The 19,084-nt window shown below is 37.1% G+C and overlaps 1 protein-coding gene across 3 annotated transcripts in view; it reads right to left on the reverse strand.

Moving 5' to 3' along the window:
* The window catches only part of ITGA8 (integrin subunit alpha 8), a 122,960-nt gene that overhangs the window by 92,074 nt on the left and 11,802 nt on the right, over positions 1-19,084 (reverse strand). For all 3 annotated transcript variants that reach the window (XM_069775896.1, XM_069775890.1, XM_069775904.1), the window contains exons 3-12: positions 18,714-18,814; positions 15,902-16,025; positions 13,537-13,598; positions 12,470-12,515; positions 11,356-11,481; positions 10,177-10,221; positions 7,145-7,188; positions 6,092-6,148; positions 5,857-5,909; positions 211-416 (exon numbers count right to left, since the gene is read on the reverse strand). In XM_069775896.1, the coding sequence (XP_069631997.1) occupies positions 211-416; positions 5,857-5,909; positions 6,092-6,148; positions 7,145-7,188; positions 10,177-10,221; positions 11,356-11,481; positions 12,470-12,515; positions 13,537-13,598; positions 15,902-16,025; positions 18,714-18,814 (864 nt within the window). The remainder of the gene's footprint in view (positions 1-210; positions 417-5,856; positions 5,910-6,091; positions 6,149-7,144; positions 7,189-10,176; positions 10,222-11,355; positions 11,482-12,469; positions 12,516-13,536; positions 13,599-15,901; positions 16,026-18,713; positions 18,815-19,084) is intronic.

Here is a 19,084-nt window from a genome sequence, read left to right on the forward strand (position 1 = left end):
ATGACTGCCCTCTTATAGGTAAGATTTTCATGGTTTGGCCATCAATATCAGTTTCATTAGGATTAGTGTAAATTCTCATGACTTTCAAAGGCAGTTACATGTTAAAAAGCCTTTTTCAGCCGCTGCACAGACACTTCATATTCATTGCTTAGCCATTTTTTATTTCAATGTTATACAGAGATATATATTACTACATTACATATAATTTACCATTATATCCATCTTGATTGAGATCTCCAAGGTGCGTGATTGCACTGCCAAATCTACCAAACACTTCAGTGCCTGTCAAAATTTGCGCATCTCGGAAGACGAAAGCACTTTCTTGCAGGTATAGATAAACTTGCCCAACTTCTTTAGGCTTGCTCTCAAATTCTCGTTCCATAAAGAGAGGGGCGCCAACTAAGATATCATCTAAACTGGAACAGTCAAACAAAAAACAGTGTCAGTGAGAGACTGAGTGTAATCAACACAGTTCATGTATTTGTTAAACAGGAAGCTGATAATTATCACAGAGTCATAGACTAACTGAGGTAAGAAGGCACTTCTGGAGTTCTCGTCCAAACACTTGGTCAAAGCATGGTCAACTAGGGAAGGCCATGCCCACTCCAGTTTTGAATATCTCCATGGATGGAGACTCCACTCTCTGGGCAACCACTTCCAGTGTTTGATCACCCTCACAGCAAAAACATTTCTTCCTAGGTTTAAACAGAATTTCTTGCACTTCAATTTATGCCCACAATAGACACTGAAAAGCTATACTTTGCAGTTAGTGACCCGGAAGTCAGGAATTTAACTAAGAGGGGGGGATCTGTGTTACTAGAACAAATTCTGTCCATCTATCTTCCTAACAGTGCTAGTGAGAGATAAATTTTAGTATAAAATCTAGCTTTTAAAAATTATACAACAGTAAGTGAACAAAACAGAACAAAAATTGCTACTTTCCAGCAGATTTTTGAAGTAATATACATGAAACACGGGTAGAGCATCAATTAATGGAGAATGCCTCATCACTAATTCAAATGGAAGCTGAGAGACAAAGCCAAAGCTTTATTTCTGAAAACACTTCTGTTAAATATTAGGTACTTAAGTAGTTGCAGCACTCACGTAATTTGCTGTGTTAAGTATTAAAGAGAAAGGACATAATAAAATCACAAAAATATGAGGCTTAGAAGGAAAAGTCCTTCTGTCCATTTTGCTACTCCAAGAAGAATCAGTAAAAGAAGACAGACTAATCAAAGGACATTTTGCACGTTGTTGTTCTAAATGGGGGTGTTTTGAAACGTTACCAACATTTATTTAGCAGGAAAAAAAGACCCTTTACTGGACAGTAAAGAATAAAATCAAGCAAGATTGACAGACACATAACAAACAGAAATATTCTTAATAGATTATTCTGAGATATGAAATGATAGTATTAATTTCTGAAGGTTGCTCAAGCCTGTGTAAACTAATAGGACAATTCCCATTATATTCAGTGGACATTGGTCATCCATACTAAGGACCTCTGCTACTGCAAATAATCAGTACTACTTGATCCCAGGATTTTTAATTTGGAAAACATATTCACTTGCTCTAACATGAAACTTTGTTCAAACTTTGTAAAACTTGTAGAAAACTTTCTACTCTCAATTCATCATATTCCTAATAGCGATGTTTTCACAAAGGCTTTATCCATCAGTAAACCAATTAGTAAAATTGCACTACATTGTTTTTCCCAATTCTGATAGAAAAAAAACCCTGTATGATTTAGGAGTAGCTTAGCTACTACTTTACCATACATACATACTATGGCTCTAAGATATATACCATAGAATTTAGTACAGAATATCTCATCTACAAGCCTTTTAATCACATTGTAGAACTTAAACATTCTATAAATTGTGACAAAGTACTTCTAGAAATGTTATTTTTCTATGAAGTTTTATAGTATGTTTCCATAAAGGAAACTGTAATTCAAAATGTTAAGTCACTTTGGTACAGTTGTTCTATTCTTTATATGTCAGATTTTACCCCATGGCATGAATAACTAAAAAAGGAAGGAAGCAGACGCTGCTTGACATCAAAGGTAGGATTTTCCTTTCACACTAAACATCAAAAGTCCTCCTCTACTAGTGGAAGATGTTCGTGGTTTGGACAGAATGTCAGCTGAAATGGTTGCCATGAAACAATAGCAACAACAAAAACAGATCATGAATGTTCTTTTTATTACAAGTTATTTCACGTGTGCCATGTACTAAAAGCATTACACAGTAGCACTATCATCAATTATTATATTACATAGCGGTCCAGATATTCCCAGTAAGATTGGGACCCCATGGTGTTACATGCTGTATAAACCATGAAGTAAAGATGAGCTTGGCTCCAATGAATATTTTACGAGTGAAGGATTGTAAGACTAAGGGAAGATTTTTTTAGAGGTGGTAAGGAACCAAAAGATTCAGAGCCAGGAAGCTCCCAGTACATTGATGTAAAATAAGTAGATACCTAGATGCCTTTAAAACTCTGCTCCATAGGGCAATATCCAGAGTTTCTAAAATCGTGCAGAGAGAGGCAGACTATTTATCACCCACAGTGGCCTAAAATTCTCTAAGCAACAGCCTAACCCAGAATACAAGATTCAACAGGAGCTGGAGTCTGTTGCGCAGGGATCACAGCATCTCAGCTGGAAGTGCACAGTGCTGGGTTATTTTTCTAGGAAAATTTCTACTTTGTTAAAACAAATGACAATGACTGTATAAAATGCATGAATAGTCTAAGCAGCAAGGACCAGAAACCAGTAGCTAAGATGTCTCACCTTCTGATGTGCTGAGGGAAAGCTGGGAGGAAGGCAGTCATCTAAATTACATTGACCTATTTCTAAACTGGTTACGGTCGCAGAGCTACCTGGAACACCCTCAGCATTTAGTTTGCCTTCCCTCCAGGTCTTAGCATGTCCCACCAACACCAAAGCCTTCCTTTCCTCACTCCCTTGATCTTCCCCCTTCTCTGTCGGTGCCAAGCTCTGTAGGTCGAAGCAAGCTGCTTCAGCAAGTCCTGTGAAAGAAGGAATTCTCCCTCACACAGTTCTAGAGGTTTGGGTTTGGGTTTGGTTTTTTGCACAGTCACAGCAGTGTACTATGACCAGAGAGGAAGGATTCTTCAGCTACCCTGCTCTCTCTTTGATCTTCATTTACTTATTCCTGGTTTCTCTCCGAGAGGGTAATAAGCAAGCAATTGCTACTTACCATGCTTTACAGTCAGTTTTACCTTCCAGCTCCTACAGTTTAAGTATTTAGACATCAAGCAGTCAAGGGGGGGTCACTTGTTTGGTTATAAATACTTATGTGATTAGAATCATGCATTTTTGTTGGTGAAGGAGGATATTTCAATTGGCTTTTAAATTGTAGGAGTTTATATTTACAAAATTGGAGTTCTGAGCCAAATTCAGGTTGATGTGATCCCCTTTAAAAGGCCATAAAAGCAAAGGAAAATCAAAAGGCCCTAGACAGTAATATTAAACCATAAAGTGCAGTTCAGTTTGCAGTGGTATTTTGAACTGGTTCTTTAGATTTATTTCATTACTGCACTAAGATGTTGCAGTTCACATAAATTATATGTTTGTTTTTGTTCCAGCACAGAAAGGTAACCAGCCAGTATTGCTTCCCTTCTGATAAAAAAAAAACAACTTTAAAAAGAACAAGCTGACCACCTGCTGAGACTGTATGCAGTTTCTTTGTATCCTGCTGAGTAATAAAAAGCAGGAGTATGGGAAATGTCAAGAGGTCAAAGTATAACTATGGGAAGCTTTGATATAGGCCAAATAAAAGACCAGTAAACAGTTTATTCCACTATTTTATTGGACTGTTTCAGTCTAAATTGAAAGTGTTCTCTTCTTTCCTCTTTACTGGGAATGTAGTCTGTAAGTTGATGGCAAAGCTTGTTGTTAAGTTTCATTGTGGATTTCTCATTATTAGCAGTGGCAACTAAACAGTAGTTCAAACAATATCCTCAATTTCCCTGTTCTGCCTACAATCCTGATGTGGTGCAGATAAAACTGCAAGAGTCACTCTGGAACACCTGCAGGACTGCTGGAGCAGAAGGTCTACAGAACTTTTTTCCCAGGATGAGCCTAATCTTTGAGCCATGTCTTCAATCTTATTACAGCAAATCATCATTCCTATTAATCTTCTCAGCATGTAACTTAATCAGGTTTCTCATACTGATAAGGCCATCACTACCTCCTTTATCCTTAGCTGCACAAAAAACCCAAGGAATTTGAAGTGGTCATTTCCCTTTTGCTTTTTTTTTTCCTCTCTCTGTTTTACTCTCCCTTTCAGATAAATATTTCTATTGACTGTATGTGCAAACTAACAAAGACAGACTACATATCTAATCGGACATGTTTATCAAGTAGAGCTTTTTGTGTTTTGTTTTCTGTGGGATGTTTGGATCTCAGAGAGAGTCATTAGATTTCTTTTAAGATATATACTGGGAGACCACACAAGCCTCAACAGCAGTTTGATTATATTATTGACATAAACTGTGGTCTTAGAGGTACACAGAAAATATGAGACCTGCCAAGTAACCCTATGGTCCACAGGAAATAACCTGCACAGGAAATAGTTTGGTTCAGTGAGAAGTTAAATAGCAAGTTCCCCAAAAGTCTAATGAGTGTCTATTGTAACTTAGATTAATGTTTCTCCACCCTTTCACATTAGTAATGCAAAATGGTAGGAATAAATGAACCCTGACTCTGTATATCATAAAAATAGGAATTTTCAAACGCTATGGTACTATGACAAAATTTCACCTCAGAAACTTGGAAAGATTGGAGTACTATGAAGCCATCACAAAAACTGTTGAAGCTTTTCTGTTTGTTTGTTTTTGTTTTGGAACTGCAGTAATATTTTATCACCTCATTACTTTTCTCTTTTCTTGTATTTCTCACTCTTTAAAGGGTCGCTAGTCACTGATGGGAAGCAATGATTTAGCCCAGAAAAATTATTTAATGCAGTATGTTTAAGCACCTAATAAGAAATAATCACAAGAAAAGAATATGAAGTAGACACATCTGAGACATTTTGCAATAGGCAAGAGCATATCGCAGCTCTAAATATAATCCTGGCTCACCTCTGGGCAGATTTCCAAGTCTCTGAGCTTCAGGCATCTTTATCTCCTTGCTAGAAAGCTAGTATCAATAATCACTTACTAAAGTCCTGATCTTCCAAAATATTTAATCTGACTTTACATGAGTTCAAAGTTAGCAAGCGTTTTGTTCAACAGGGCCTGAAATCCCCGAATCTCTTAGGCATGACCCTGGCAGCTGAGCAGCATTCTCCCTCAGACAAGCACAATGCCTGTCAACAACTACGGGCCATAGACACTTTTTGGTCCTCTGGATGGTGAAAATGGGTGCCCAACCAGCAGGTGCTGCAATGAGGAGCTGATAATATTGGAAAGCTTTTAAAATTGAGAAGCGAAGCTATGGACAGTCCACGTGTGAGAAGACTTACCTGCTTTCGAGAATGGGAGAATGAACTTTTGACTTTCACCTATTTCTTCCCCGCAGTAGCTAGCACCGTTTATTCATTGTTCTTCTACCTCGATCTGTTTCCTAAGAATTTGGTCATTCCCGCTCTGCCATGCTGCTTTGAATAAATATTCAGGAAGATAAACTCACCCAAACTAGGCCTGCAAATACTTGTGCCACTGTGATTGCACAAAAATAACCCTATGTGAACAGTTAAAATTAGAAAAGCAGAGAAGCCAAGAGAAGCATTTTGAGGTATGAAGCACCTGAAAACCTATGTTTATTAATAAATATCAGGCATTGCTTCTATGAATGTTCAGTGGAGCTGAATATATTTGGTAACCTACCCATCATTGTTAACATCAGATACTGCAACAGTGTACCCAAAATAAGACGCCATCTGGAAATAAAAAACAACAGATAGGCTTTCATATCAGATGTCAATTTTTAAATTTTTTTTACTGATAATCCTCTTTGTTTCTATGGTCATTAATTCTAAAAAATATTTTATATATTCTTGAAACTATGTTAATGAAACTATATCCTCTAGAGAAGGATCATCACATAGTTGCTTGACATTACCTGTTCACCAGTGAAGTTCTGGATAAAGGTCAAGTCTGAAGAATTAATAATTGAGACCTGGTAACAGAAAAATATGGAAAGTTTCAAGCACACATGGAGATGCTACAGCATAACATCACTGCAAACCAATTTGACACATTGAAGGATGGTCCAAGTAGCCAAGAAAAATCAATTCTTTCATTTCACCACAGTTTTCCTGTAAGATCTTGAACAAATCACTAAGATTTTATGAGTCTCAGGTCCCACATGAATAAAATGGGCAAAAGACTATTTTCCTTCCTTACTGGACACTGTGAACAGCAGGAAATCACAGATTATCAGCTAATCAGTGACAACATTAGTACACATGAAAACATGAACTTAGAACATAAAGAAATATATGCATGCATACATATATATATATATATATATATGACACACAGACACACCTTTTCTCTGAAAAATGGTATGAATAAGTTCCAGAGACACAAGGAGTTTTGGGTCCACAAAACTAGCAGATGTGTCTGTGGCTGGGATCTCTGTTTCCCAATCAGGTTAGTTCTGAAACTTTTTTTTCCTATGAGGTAAAAGATGTATCCACAACCATAGATTGTTTTCTTCCTTCACTTCTAACTGCATATCATGACTCTCTGCATCTGGTATTCAGTGTATACACTTAGAGTGCTGAAAATAAACACTGGGTACGAATAATCTGAACTTGGACTTCTCTCCACTGTGGACACAGCATTGCATATGAAATATGTTAACCTATGGGTAAGCTCAGGTTTGATAAAGCTCAGTGGGTATAGTGATACTAGTCACACTCCAAGTATGCTTGTAATTGGCTATTGAAAACAAACTTCAGAAAGGACTAAGTGCTTAATATTCAAAGCCCAAACTGGTAAGGCATTTCAACCCAGCCAGGTAAGCCTGAGGGTGGAAGTCAGTGGCAGTTTTCTCTGATTAGAAGGTTTGGGATCAAAGAGACAGAAAATATAATGTAGACTTTAATCTTCCAAATGGTCTGACTGCATTCTCACTATAAAAGGGATAAAATGTGGCTCCAGTACATACATAGCCAAAGTTCTGTGCTCCCCTCGGGACTCCAGCAACCAACTCTGAAAAGATAAATGATCAGCAGTGAACTGGTTATGCTGTCATCTGAGTGGTGCATGCAACATGCATCCCACGCCACTTAAATTCTTCCTTGACATATAACCCTTAGGAATTTGGGGTTTTATCTTATCAGAAACACCTGCAAATCACTTCAAGACATTAATTCATAAGATTTTAACATTCATTCAGTGCATCTAGTTGCATGAAATATTACATCTTAACTGTTGAATAGACTCATCCAGAAATCTCTTTCTGCTGAGCATTACTTAGCATAGCACAGTGTAATAAAGCTCTAAGTACAATTCAGCTTGTTACCTGACAGCTGTGGATTGATGGAACCAGAATTGGTTGTGGCATCACACACTACAGTACAGAAGTTAAACACAATTGTCCTTACAAATAACCCTTTTCTTTCTGGCTGCACAACAGTTTGTCTCATCTGTTACTTGGCTTGATGCCATGAAAGTGTTTTGACAAGTTCTGCACAGGCTATCTGAAAGCATTACAAGGAATTTTTTTGTGAGTGGCATTGGGAGAATCCATTGAAGAAGAACATGAAACATTGGACCTAGCTGCATTCTAGGATATAATTCTGCTCAATGGTGAAATCTTAAACAACTAGTGGAAAAAATGGAAAAAAAAGAAGAAAGGAGCAAAGTTACAGCCTGCAGTCTTATTGTATAAACCTTCCCTCATTAGGATATCCACATCAGAAGACAGCAGCAGGAACTTCAGATACCAAAGCACTTCAGACACCTGCTTGTATTGACCTAGCATTCCTCTGTTCTTCTCTGGGTTTATATACTCCACTGTGGTTGATTGTGTTTGGTCAAGGGGAGATGGAAGCAGTAACGAAGGATTGAACAGGACACAAGATGATTCCCAGGTCAGCCAACAATGCGATTCTTTGTGCCAATCGTTCACATGACTTACTGATTCAAGAACCATCCATTATAAAAATGTGAGTATGCATTAAAAAAAAAAAAAATATATAGGTGGCTGCAGCCTTCCATTACCAGGAATGCATCTTTTTTTCCACATTATAGCACTCAGCTCAAAATTTTCTTTTTTTTTTTTTTTTTAACCCAGAATGGCACAGGACAGGAAACTAACTTTACAGGGATTAAGCAGCAGCAGTTCTGGGGAATGGGGTTCATTTCTAGAAATGTACTATGTCTCTATTGGCTTTGTGAGTCTGGACCATGGAGCTGTTCACCCCCTCAAGAAAGATACCCCTTAAGCAATACTTTCTGACAGACTGTCAGCCTTACACAAGAAACATAGCTCCTAAGGTATGAAACACCAGGGATCACAGATATTTTCAGGTAACTATATGTTTTAAAATCTTGTACAATTTCAGAACACCTGAAAATACCTAAATCATGGACAAATTTCTATTTATAACTGATTATTTTCAACATACTCTACCAAACAGACAGCTGTGACAGGAGGTTTTCTTCTACAGTGGATTCAACTTGCAGAGACATAGAAAAACTAGTGTTCTATTTCTAACACACCCACAAAATTTACTGTACAACTTAAAAATCAGAGAACATTCAGCTTGGTTTTAGTTCTCCTGCCACAGCACTTTGTGCTATGAGTTCAGCACATCAACTAAGTGAAGTTTAAGTCTTGTTGGTATTTAGTTAAAGCCACAGTGGTGTTCCAGGAACTATTGCTGCTAAACCTAGGCCCTGCAGGATGGGTTGCTCTAACTTTGTCCTTAGAGAATTACAGAACTATGTTACTGGAGCTGCCACCTTCCAGGGCAGTTTTTCCTGGCCATGTGAAACTAATGAATATCATGTGTCACCTTTTGCCAGAGGCAACAACTTGAACCTCAGTGTTTGAGCTGAATTCTAAGTTATGTAATGACATTTTTCTAATTTAAAAAAATATTTATCATTTTAGTCAAAACCTGTTCCTCAGTGCATGTTGCTCTACTTTATCAAATCATGAATGTAGTGTCCTAGAAGGTGGATCATGAAATATTTCAGGTGAAGATTTCACAGTGATGATGTTTTTAAGCAATGCTATTAATCTGTGAGATGTCTGGTTCTCTGTGGATGACAGTTGTTGTCTAAATTATTCTAAATATGTCCTGTATCAAACTTACTTGATCCAGGCAAGAACCATTACAAATCTGAGGCATGATTCTATATTTGGACATTTACATTCATGTGCATTCAGCTTTTTCTAATTCAGGGGACTAATTGAACACCTCATCTTCCTGTAGAATGTTTTCTCTCACTCTAAGCCCAGGTTTTAATAAAAGGAATTAAATTCTTCTGTCTCCTGCTATTAAATATAAGGCTTGGGGTAGGAGCAAAAGCACAGGGAACTTGTTCTTACTGCATTATGCCTGTGCAGGAAAATATAATGTATGAAAAGGGTCAGCTAATGAACTGCCCCAGGCATCCCACCTTTAAGGCACATGAACTGGAACTAGGGAAACTTTTATAGAGCCAACAGCTGCTTTCACCAACAAGAGCTAGCATGCCAGTGTAGACACCTGTCTTTGTCCAGAAGCAGCTGAATGTTATCTCCTAACCTGGACTGTGATGTTTATGTGGCAGTCAGAAGTGCGCTTTCAGCACACACAGACATTTCCAAGCCGCATTGCATCTGGATAGCCAGATGCTGAGGCCCAGCAGCCTCTATGTAGGTGAGTAACTTGAGTATGGACCAACACTGTACAGGACTGCACTGATGGCTCCACTTGTTACTACTGGTCACCAAACTGGCTAAATTAAGTGAGCCTGGATGGCTCCACCTACCACGTTGTCACAACTTTAACTGCTGAACAAATGTGTGGGCACGATACCATAACAACAGATTCAGACCTTCTAAGGAAATATTTGCCTCTGAGAACGCTGGGTCTCACCAGTGTTTCAAATGCATAAAAGGTATGTTCCTGCATAGAGACCCCATATGAGGAATTTAATAGGTGCACAGCCATATGGTTTCCATTCAAGTATATAGCTTCTTACCTTGCTCAGAATCCCCAGTAAATTCCCCAGCAGCCACAGAGTATCCTGTTTACAGATAAATTACAAGCAAAACAACTTGATAAACTATTTCTTTCAAAAAATATGCAAGGACAACCAGATTTGTCTGTTCATCTGATCATCAGAATGCAAATTTTCTAACATTAGTATATTAAAACTCTGTAGAAAAAAGGAAAATTGTTTATCACATTATTATGACTAAATTAACTGTAGGTCTGAATGTATAATAAATCTATCCCTTTTCTCCAAAAATGAGCTTCTAAATCATTAATACTTAATAATTTGTCTGAAAAAACAGCAGGTACTATGATGGTTTGCCCTAACAGGTATTTACACAATTTAGGTCTTCATTACTGTACTGTAATGTGCGAGTATCCTGTTTTAGCTCTGTATGGAAGACAGATTTCCAAAGATGCAGTTAAGTACCTCCTGGAGGTTTAGTAAACCTGTGAGATAATTGCTGTTGACAGAGTAAAGACTTTTGGATTGTATCAGGCACTGTAATTTCAAATCTATGGGCAGAGATGAAAGGATGCATCTTTGCCTTCAAATTCCACTGCATCTTTTCTATAATTATGTAAGAAAAAACACTCTTACACGCAGAGACTTGTGACTATCATGCAAATTCTTAGAGATCAGTACTAATAAAAGGTACACAAAGAGCTTTTTTTTATTTATTACATAATATCTTCAAACTGACTTTTGTTATTGCTTGCTTCAATTGTATCTTTTAAATACTAGTGAGAATAAATTGGGTATTTTTGCAATACTGTACAAAATACTGTAGAACTAAATTTTCTTTTATCTATTAAAAATTTAAATAGTCTTCAATTACTTTAAATTCAATCCATCATCTTGGAATGAAGAAAGACATAAATGGGAAAAATTTGTATTTCTGCTTAATTATTTAAGATCAAATAATAAGAACCCTAATGAGCCATTTAAGATCTCTACCTTCAAACCCTGTTGCTGTGCATAACTTTAAGAATGTTCATAATCCCACTGAAGTAACAGCAAACTACTGATCTGCAGTTGTGCTTACGGCAAAACATGTTTAAATCCTCTCAAAAGTGGGAGATTAGTAACTTAGGGCTTGTTTTCACATTTATATAAGACCCATGCTTTTAGAAATATTGCTAACTGACATAGAGCTTAGCTTACCCATGTAATTGTCATCATACGAGGGTGGTGCCACTCCTGTTTGCTTCTCTCGTGCCAGTTTCCTCAGAATATCCTTGAAGGAATAATTTGCAATGATATCCGCAATACTTGCAGTGATTACCTGACCTGAATTCAAACAACTTCATAAACAAACGGGACATAAAGGAGAGCCACTTTCTACAACACAGGGCTAGCACAACATCAGAGCTGAAGGGATAATATAGCACAGATGCAAAGAGCAGACATCTCTCAATCTTTCTCCATTATTATCCTGAAAGTCTCAAGAGTACACATAAATCAACAAAACAAGGCTTTGAGACTCTATTGAACCGCCACAAAAACATCTCCAGACCCATTTCAAGGTGCTGATTTAAACTAGTCAAGCATTTTCAGGCTCAGCTACCTTTTCATGCTGTACAGTACAAATGTAGTTGACCAGTGGAAGTAATTTCTCAATGGACAATTCAAAGCTATGAATTCCCTACCATCATAATCAACTAGATCTTCCTCCTTTAACAGCAATGTAAAAACACACATCAATGAAGCTGACAACAGGGAAGTTGGTAGGCAGAATCTGGGAATCAGCTATATCATACATGTCAAAACAAGTTAAAAGAAAAATACCCTTTTAAACCTTTACCAAAACCATTTCAGGTTTTACCTACATGAGAAACTACATCTTGGAAACTACAGTGATGCCACAAATGAACTAAAAATACATGCAGATAGCAATAAAAGGTTGTGTTCAGAAACAAATAGTGACAAAAACTTTGAAAATATTACATTTGCTGTACAAATATTAGCTACTATTAAAATTGCAGTTTTTCTAGGGAAAAAGTCAGCTTATTAATTAAATGACAAATGTGCTAAAATGCCAACATAAAAATAATTTCTGTTTGTTTCACTTCCTAAATAACCTACATCCTGAAATTTCCCCTGGCTTATTTTTACTCTCAGTTGTTTGTTAAGCAATTCTTCTGATTTATATTTGTTGAAAATAAGACCAGAGACTGGTTACCTTAAACTGAGAAAACAATGAAAGTCTAGAACAACATTTTCCACAATACTTTCTGCTTCACTTCTTAGATCAAGTTAACCAGCCAGATGAACATACCTTGCCAATAAAAACTACCAGGCCCGCCTACTATCAGGTCTCCATTCTACAAAAAGCAGAATTGAATAAAATTACACAACAAAAGAACACAACAAAATCAAGCATGCATGGAAAAAACAATTTAAATGACCAAAAGAATATCAGAATCATGATAAAGGAGAATAGCCCTGTTCAAGGAAAGGATGTAGGTGCATGGATGTGCAGGAAAATCCACAGTTAAATAAAGTTAAGATTACCCTATGCATCTTCACTTGAATGAAAGCCATAATTTTTTTAGCACTAACAGCATTCTAAAAATTCCTGATTATTTGTAACAAAACAAAGTCAGCATAAAAGGGTCTTCACATTCAATGAAGCAACAGTAATGCTTTACAGAGAAATATACTTTTGTCTGCCCTACAATTAGGTCTTTACTCCTCAGCTATTAGTAATGTGAATAACAATGTAGCTGCAGAACACTGAAAACAATGGCAATGATCAAAGTTATGTGAGATCCTGGTGCTGTAATAATGGCACAAACAGTAACTAACAATAGTTGCAAAGTTTATTCTTTGGCCTACAATGTTGTTTCTGGACCCTCTTGGCTTATAAGAACAACTAGCTGTTTCCCTTAAGCACTTTGACTTTCACCTCCATAAGAGAACAGTCTTACTCAATGACTAGTCTGCCTCCAAGAGCATCCTTATACAAGCTATTTTAACCTTTAAAAACTAGCTGGTGCCTGCCCATTATTTCCTGAAAGTCAGGTCTCTGGAAAGCATCATAAGTGGGACACACTGAGATAGAAGCACATACAAATTTTTGCCTAATTATCTATTAAGACAGACTGAGCAGAGTCAGATTGGAGTGCTGCAAAGAGATCAACAGGTGCTGACTGCAGTGTTTCTTTTATTAATGAAACCAGAAAGTTTGAAGCTTGCAAAGGAGGAAAGAGCTTGCAACAACTTCATGAAACTTTCCATACGAAACATCATGGCGATAAACTTTTGATCACTGAGACAGTGCTTGAGCACTAGGGATATATTAGAATTACCTTTGGTCAAAGTATTTCAGAAGCAGAATCTCACCTTGTAAAAATCTAAGCTGAAACCTGCTTGACAAAAGCCTTGTCCTTCGGGATCTGCATTGCCTGCAATTATGAAGGTAGAAGCATTTTATTGATTGCATAGTGCATGTGGAAGACAGCTTACACACCCCTGGAGCTGTAAGGCTGTAAATACAAAACTACCAGAATATGTGAAAAGAGGTGTATTCTTTCTCAGAAGAGGCAGAGCAAATCAAGACCTTCTACAGGACCCTGAACATGCAGCCCCCTTGTGAAGATTTTGAAAAACAGGACCAGTTACTTGGAACTTTCTCCTCTCACTGCCAAGGAAGAACCTTTGCAACTACTACCAGGGATTCAGTTTGAATTTGGCTGGAGATACAGAAGTAAACAACTTAACAAGAAATCCTAGAATGGTCACCACAGTCTGCTCTGCCATAAACACAAAAATAAGTGTTTACTAAGGCATTCTCAAAAAATGTTGACATAGTGGATGCATCAGCATGGGTCAATGTTCAGACAACATCCTGGTTATCTGTACCATGGCAAGGGAAAGGGGCACATGTCCTTCACGAGGGCCAGCCCTTTAATTGACACACACTTGCTCAATGAGGACTGAAGTGTAATGTAATTTTGGATGCACATTTGTACATGCAAAAACATCCTTCCTGCTTTTGTTCATTTTTATTTCTAGTCTCCAAATCATTATATAATTGTACAAAGCGTATTGGCATGCATTTTAGGGCTTTCCTATGAGTGCTGGAGCTCCGGAAGCCTGCAGGATTGGGAAAATGAGAGCAGGAATGGCCACTTGAACTCTCTCTTCAAATGGCATAAGCCTTTGGCAAAGCCCCAGTGAGACATCAGAATTACATGAAGCAGATCTCATGGTCACCATTTCTTACAGATTCAGCTTCTTTCTGTACCTGTCCATCCAGGGACAAGGATTAGGCTTTAAAAGAAAGACTTGGCAGCACAACTCAGTGTAGAGCTATACTACAATGTGAGAAAAGGAAAGCCACAGAGTAACACTGAATGTACATGAAAATATCTTATGTTGCTATAGGTGTGCAGATTTTCTTGTAGACCATGAAAAGCATTATTGGGCTACATTATCACACACCTGTCAGATGTCAGGAAAATCCAGCTACATGATTTGATGCTGCCTCTAGCTTTTCACAGGCAAGAGACCGTTTAATTATGTGAAGTAAGTGTCTACTTTTTCTGTAAAATGCCTGTTACTTTCTTGGCAAAATAATCCATGAGAAACTCAAAGGTAGGAGCACAGTTTGCACTAGAGGAACAGTTAAAAGGTGTATTTTGAAATTAGCCCATGTGCACATGGCAAGAATGCTAGCTGCAGTAGCAGGGTCTCTGTAGAAGGGGTATCATGACAAGGAACTACATTCAGACTTCTCGTGCTACTGGCTAGCACATACAACTTGAAACAGCCACCCATCTCAGCTAAACTGAAAAACATCATAGCTTCGCTGTGAGGGTTTCCCCTGGAAGGAATAGATAAGCCCATCATATTTGCTATCTTACACACATTACCTTTAGAAAAGTACCTGAAAGAACAATTATATCATCTGTGAGTGCAGAAACTGCCGTACACCCAGCCCAGTCCAAAGGTCAGTAAAGTCACTGGATACTTATATTAATTTTAATAATTTAGAGCACTGAGGTAATTAGAGTATTAATAATCATCATAAACCCTTAGACATAGGAAGCTGAACTGGATGAATAACTGATTTAATCCAATGTGTGGCATTTTATGGAGACTTCTAGGTAACTGAACTTGGTTCTAAATATACGTGCGCTGTTTTTCCCTATTCCCCAAGAAATAAGGCCAACAGATTGCTACCACATCCTGAAAACAGCGCGGAGAAGAGTGTGGAACAGCAGTGCTAATGTGCACAGCTTTCTTCCATGCTGGAAGTCTTTCATAAATGAGCTATTGTGGGTGATATTGGCATGAATGGTGATATAGGCTTGTATGTGTTTGTGCAGGGTCTGGTCTTCAGATGGTGATCCTGTGATGAGAGATTTATACTCAGAATGAGCATGAGTAATTGGTTTAAAATGCTGTCTGGATCTTATCTAGATCTGTTTGCTACATTTTAAAGCCATTTAAATTGAACCAATTACATCTCATCACTATAACTGTATAAGCTTAATTTACTTAATTTCTCCTCTTTCAATTATACAAAAAAAGCATCCAATGCAGGCATATAATTTAGTGTCGATTTTTCTTTAAACCCTCATCCAATGCAATAATGTCATATAGTAATCTTCATTCAACCAAGACTGCGTGAAGACTGAAAGTATGAAAACACTGAGTGCAGTATCAATTCCTCCAACACAAGATTGTTCCTATTAATACTTACTGTTGCGACAAGGTGAATATTCAGCATAGGCACTGAAGTTCTGAATTGCTACATAGCAGGTGCCAACAGGGTCCTTCTCAGGGCTATCTTTAAGGGTTCTCCAATGATATAAGGGAGCACAAGCCTATCAAAACAGAAATGATGTCACATGTGCCTTTCACACACTCATGCATCTGGCAAAGGTAGTTTTTAACAATGTGCAAGGATTCTCTCTGGTATTGTATCATTCACGTAGCAATGATCATAACATATTGACAGAAGAAAATGCACAGCCACTGCTTCTTATAATTTCATTATAACCTGAAAGGCATAGTCTGATCTTTCACTTATAGCCCTTAGCAGGTGAAATCTGTCAGGGACTACAACTCACATTTAAGTATATGTTAGAAATACCTTCTAAGTCTGCTTCACAAGTAATATGTTTGCTCTGTAACTGCTCACTCCACAGGACTTGATCCCACAGTTTAAGATATAGATCACATACATGCAACTGAAGACATTCCTACTTCTGTCTCGGTATGTCTTAAGATAATGGCCATTGCAGTAGAACTGCTATGATTCTATTCAGCAGAAGGAGATTTGTCAGTGTTGTATCATATTGTCTATCACAATCATCAGATTGTCTGCCTTCTTATAAACGCCTGGTTCAAATCTTTGGAAAGATGATACAGTTATAATGTATTCAATAGTCTCTCAGTGATCAGGTTTTTGCTAAACAAATTTTGGCTAGTGAACTAATATTTAATCATCTGTGTTATGGTAGTGGTGTTACAAACATGACAGTGTAAGGATAAAAGACATACAAGTTGTGTAGAGAGAGATTATCTTTTTTGAAAGCAATTCAAGTAATTGGAAAAATAGAAAAGATAAGCTGTCGGGTATGCAAGTCATTCTTCAGGGGTTCCTGTGCCCTAAAACTTTTCAATTGGCTGGAGGGGAGAAGACACCACCTCTACCTACAACCTTGCCTCTGTAAGATACAAACAAATCCTCCATTCATGTCCTACAATGTCTTACTTTTCCAATCAGAAACCTGTCTACCTCTGGCAAGCATTGTTATTATTCACATTACTGTACAAGCCTTAGTTCTGCAATCAGTTCCAGCTAGATGAACCACTGTGCTACTCAGAGCTTACCATAAAAGTGAGAGCTTCTGGAACTATGGTTTAACGACCAGGGACTCTTAACATGCTCCTGCCTAGAAGACCTTACAGATTAAAACATACCAGAGAGCAAAACCAGAGCACAGCAAGAGGAATACATGTCCTGTGAGGGTGATTTTAGGTACATTTGACATCGAGCAAAACAGATTGAAACAAGTATTATACATAATCATAAAAGTTAACCTAATGCAGTTTACTATCACATTTGTAGTTTAAAAAAAATTTCTGACAGCTAGATTACATTTTCTTTTTCTCTCCTTTCAGTCTACAAAGCTTAAAAGACAAAGTTTTCTAGCTTCAATGTTCAAGTTTTTGCCTGGAAAGTGTTGACTATATCTCTGTTTCAGAAAGCCTGAGAAGAGTTATCAGAAGGAAACCAAAGTTTGGTCAGTACAGACATAGCACATCAGTTGTGATGAGGTTTTATGCTCATTTGCTTAAGATTCAGCAAACAGTGGTAAAGAACAATTCTATTCCAGTTTGTGAACAGTTGTTTAGTAGAGTACGTAAAATGAAAAATTTTCAGATATTTTTAGAATTTTTACATTGACAATTCAGAAAAGTGATATAATATTTATTCTTACAAATACTTTCTCTGTGTAATTAACTTTTAAACAGAAAGTGCATGTACAAGAGTGGTACATGAAGGCACTAAATAGGAATTTTGAGAGCTGATAACAATGACACAAGTGACAGAGAATTAACAGTATATGCTAGCTCTGTAACAGAACAGGGTGATGTTTTATTCATTACCTGTTTCATGTCAAAATCATTCTCTAGGTTAATCACAAGGCATACTATTTAAGGGAAGCATTTCCATTAGATAGCTCTTCCATTACGACTCCTTAAGTAAAAATTGGAAGTTTTAAGCAAATCCCAAGATATGAATTATTGCTTTGCAATTGTAAAAACTAATAAAACTAATGACTAAACTAATTATTCTTATCACAATTATTTCAGCGACATTTTCAATGTAAACCTTAGTGCATAAATTGTAAATACAAAATGTCTGTGTATAAGCAGCATCACCAGTACTTTACTCAGCAATAAAAGTACTTGCCCCCTGCTGGGGTACTCTATCAATACAGGTAAAATGTTCAGTGAAACTGGAAAACAGACATTGCACTTTGACAGCAATCTTGATTTGGAGCTTTTTTGTTATGACTTTTTTGCAGCTGTTTTACCACAACTGTGACATAGCTATTCAAAACAATGTAAATGTGACAAAAGAGGTCAGTGCTTTCTCTTACTAATTGATCTTCAGCACAGGTTCTTGGCTGTCATTACATTCTCTGTTTAACATTTCAAGTAAAGCTTCATAATACAAAACATTTTATAGCATCTAGCTATCAGTTACTGTGTATCTCTAAAATACATCCATTATCTGTTTTAAAAAAAATCATCATTCACTTCCATAACAATATGGCATTCTGCTATTTTCACATGGCAGTGGGATCATCTTCACTTGATCAGTTCAATCTGATTTTATAGACTGCTTTCACTTTCTGAGTTATATACATCATCTGTTTTATAATTCATGCATAATCATAGAGTTGTTTCCATAACCTACACATAGAGAGCTATTAAAGATATACGTTTGAGAAAAATACACATTATCTCTAAATGAATACCAAATGCATAAGACTTACCACAACTTTTTCTTTATGAGCTTTGACTGTTGCCCCAAACCATTGATTTGTCTTAAACTCAATAGGTTCCCTGGTGCCATTGACTTTAATTTTCCTGTTGTCTGACAAAGAAAGAAGCAGTATGTTGACAGCTTATTTTAAAAAGTATTATCCTGTGAATTACAGATACAAGTGAACAGATTAATGGATATATTACATTGCATCCACTGTTATCATCCTACCAGCTTAATAGGAAATGGATGTTCTAGCATCATTTAAGCTTTTCACTGGTCAGTGGAAACCAGCTTAAATTCACTTAAACTTCAGAAAAAAATTAAAAGGACTGGAAGAAGAAACTCAGTGTTTCCCCTTGCCAAAAAAAAATGTTTACC

Source organism: Haliaeetus albicilla, chromosome 2 (genome assembly GCF_947461875.1).
Source record: "Haliaeetus albicilla chromosome 2, bHalAlb1.1, whole genome shotgun sequence".
In the NCBI taxonomy this organism is placed as follows: domain Eukaryota; kingdom Metazoa; phylum Chordata; class Aves; order Accipitriformes; family Accipitridae; genus Haliaeetus; species Haliaeetus albicilla.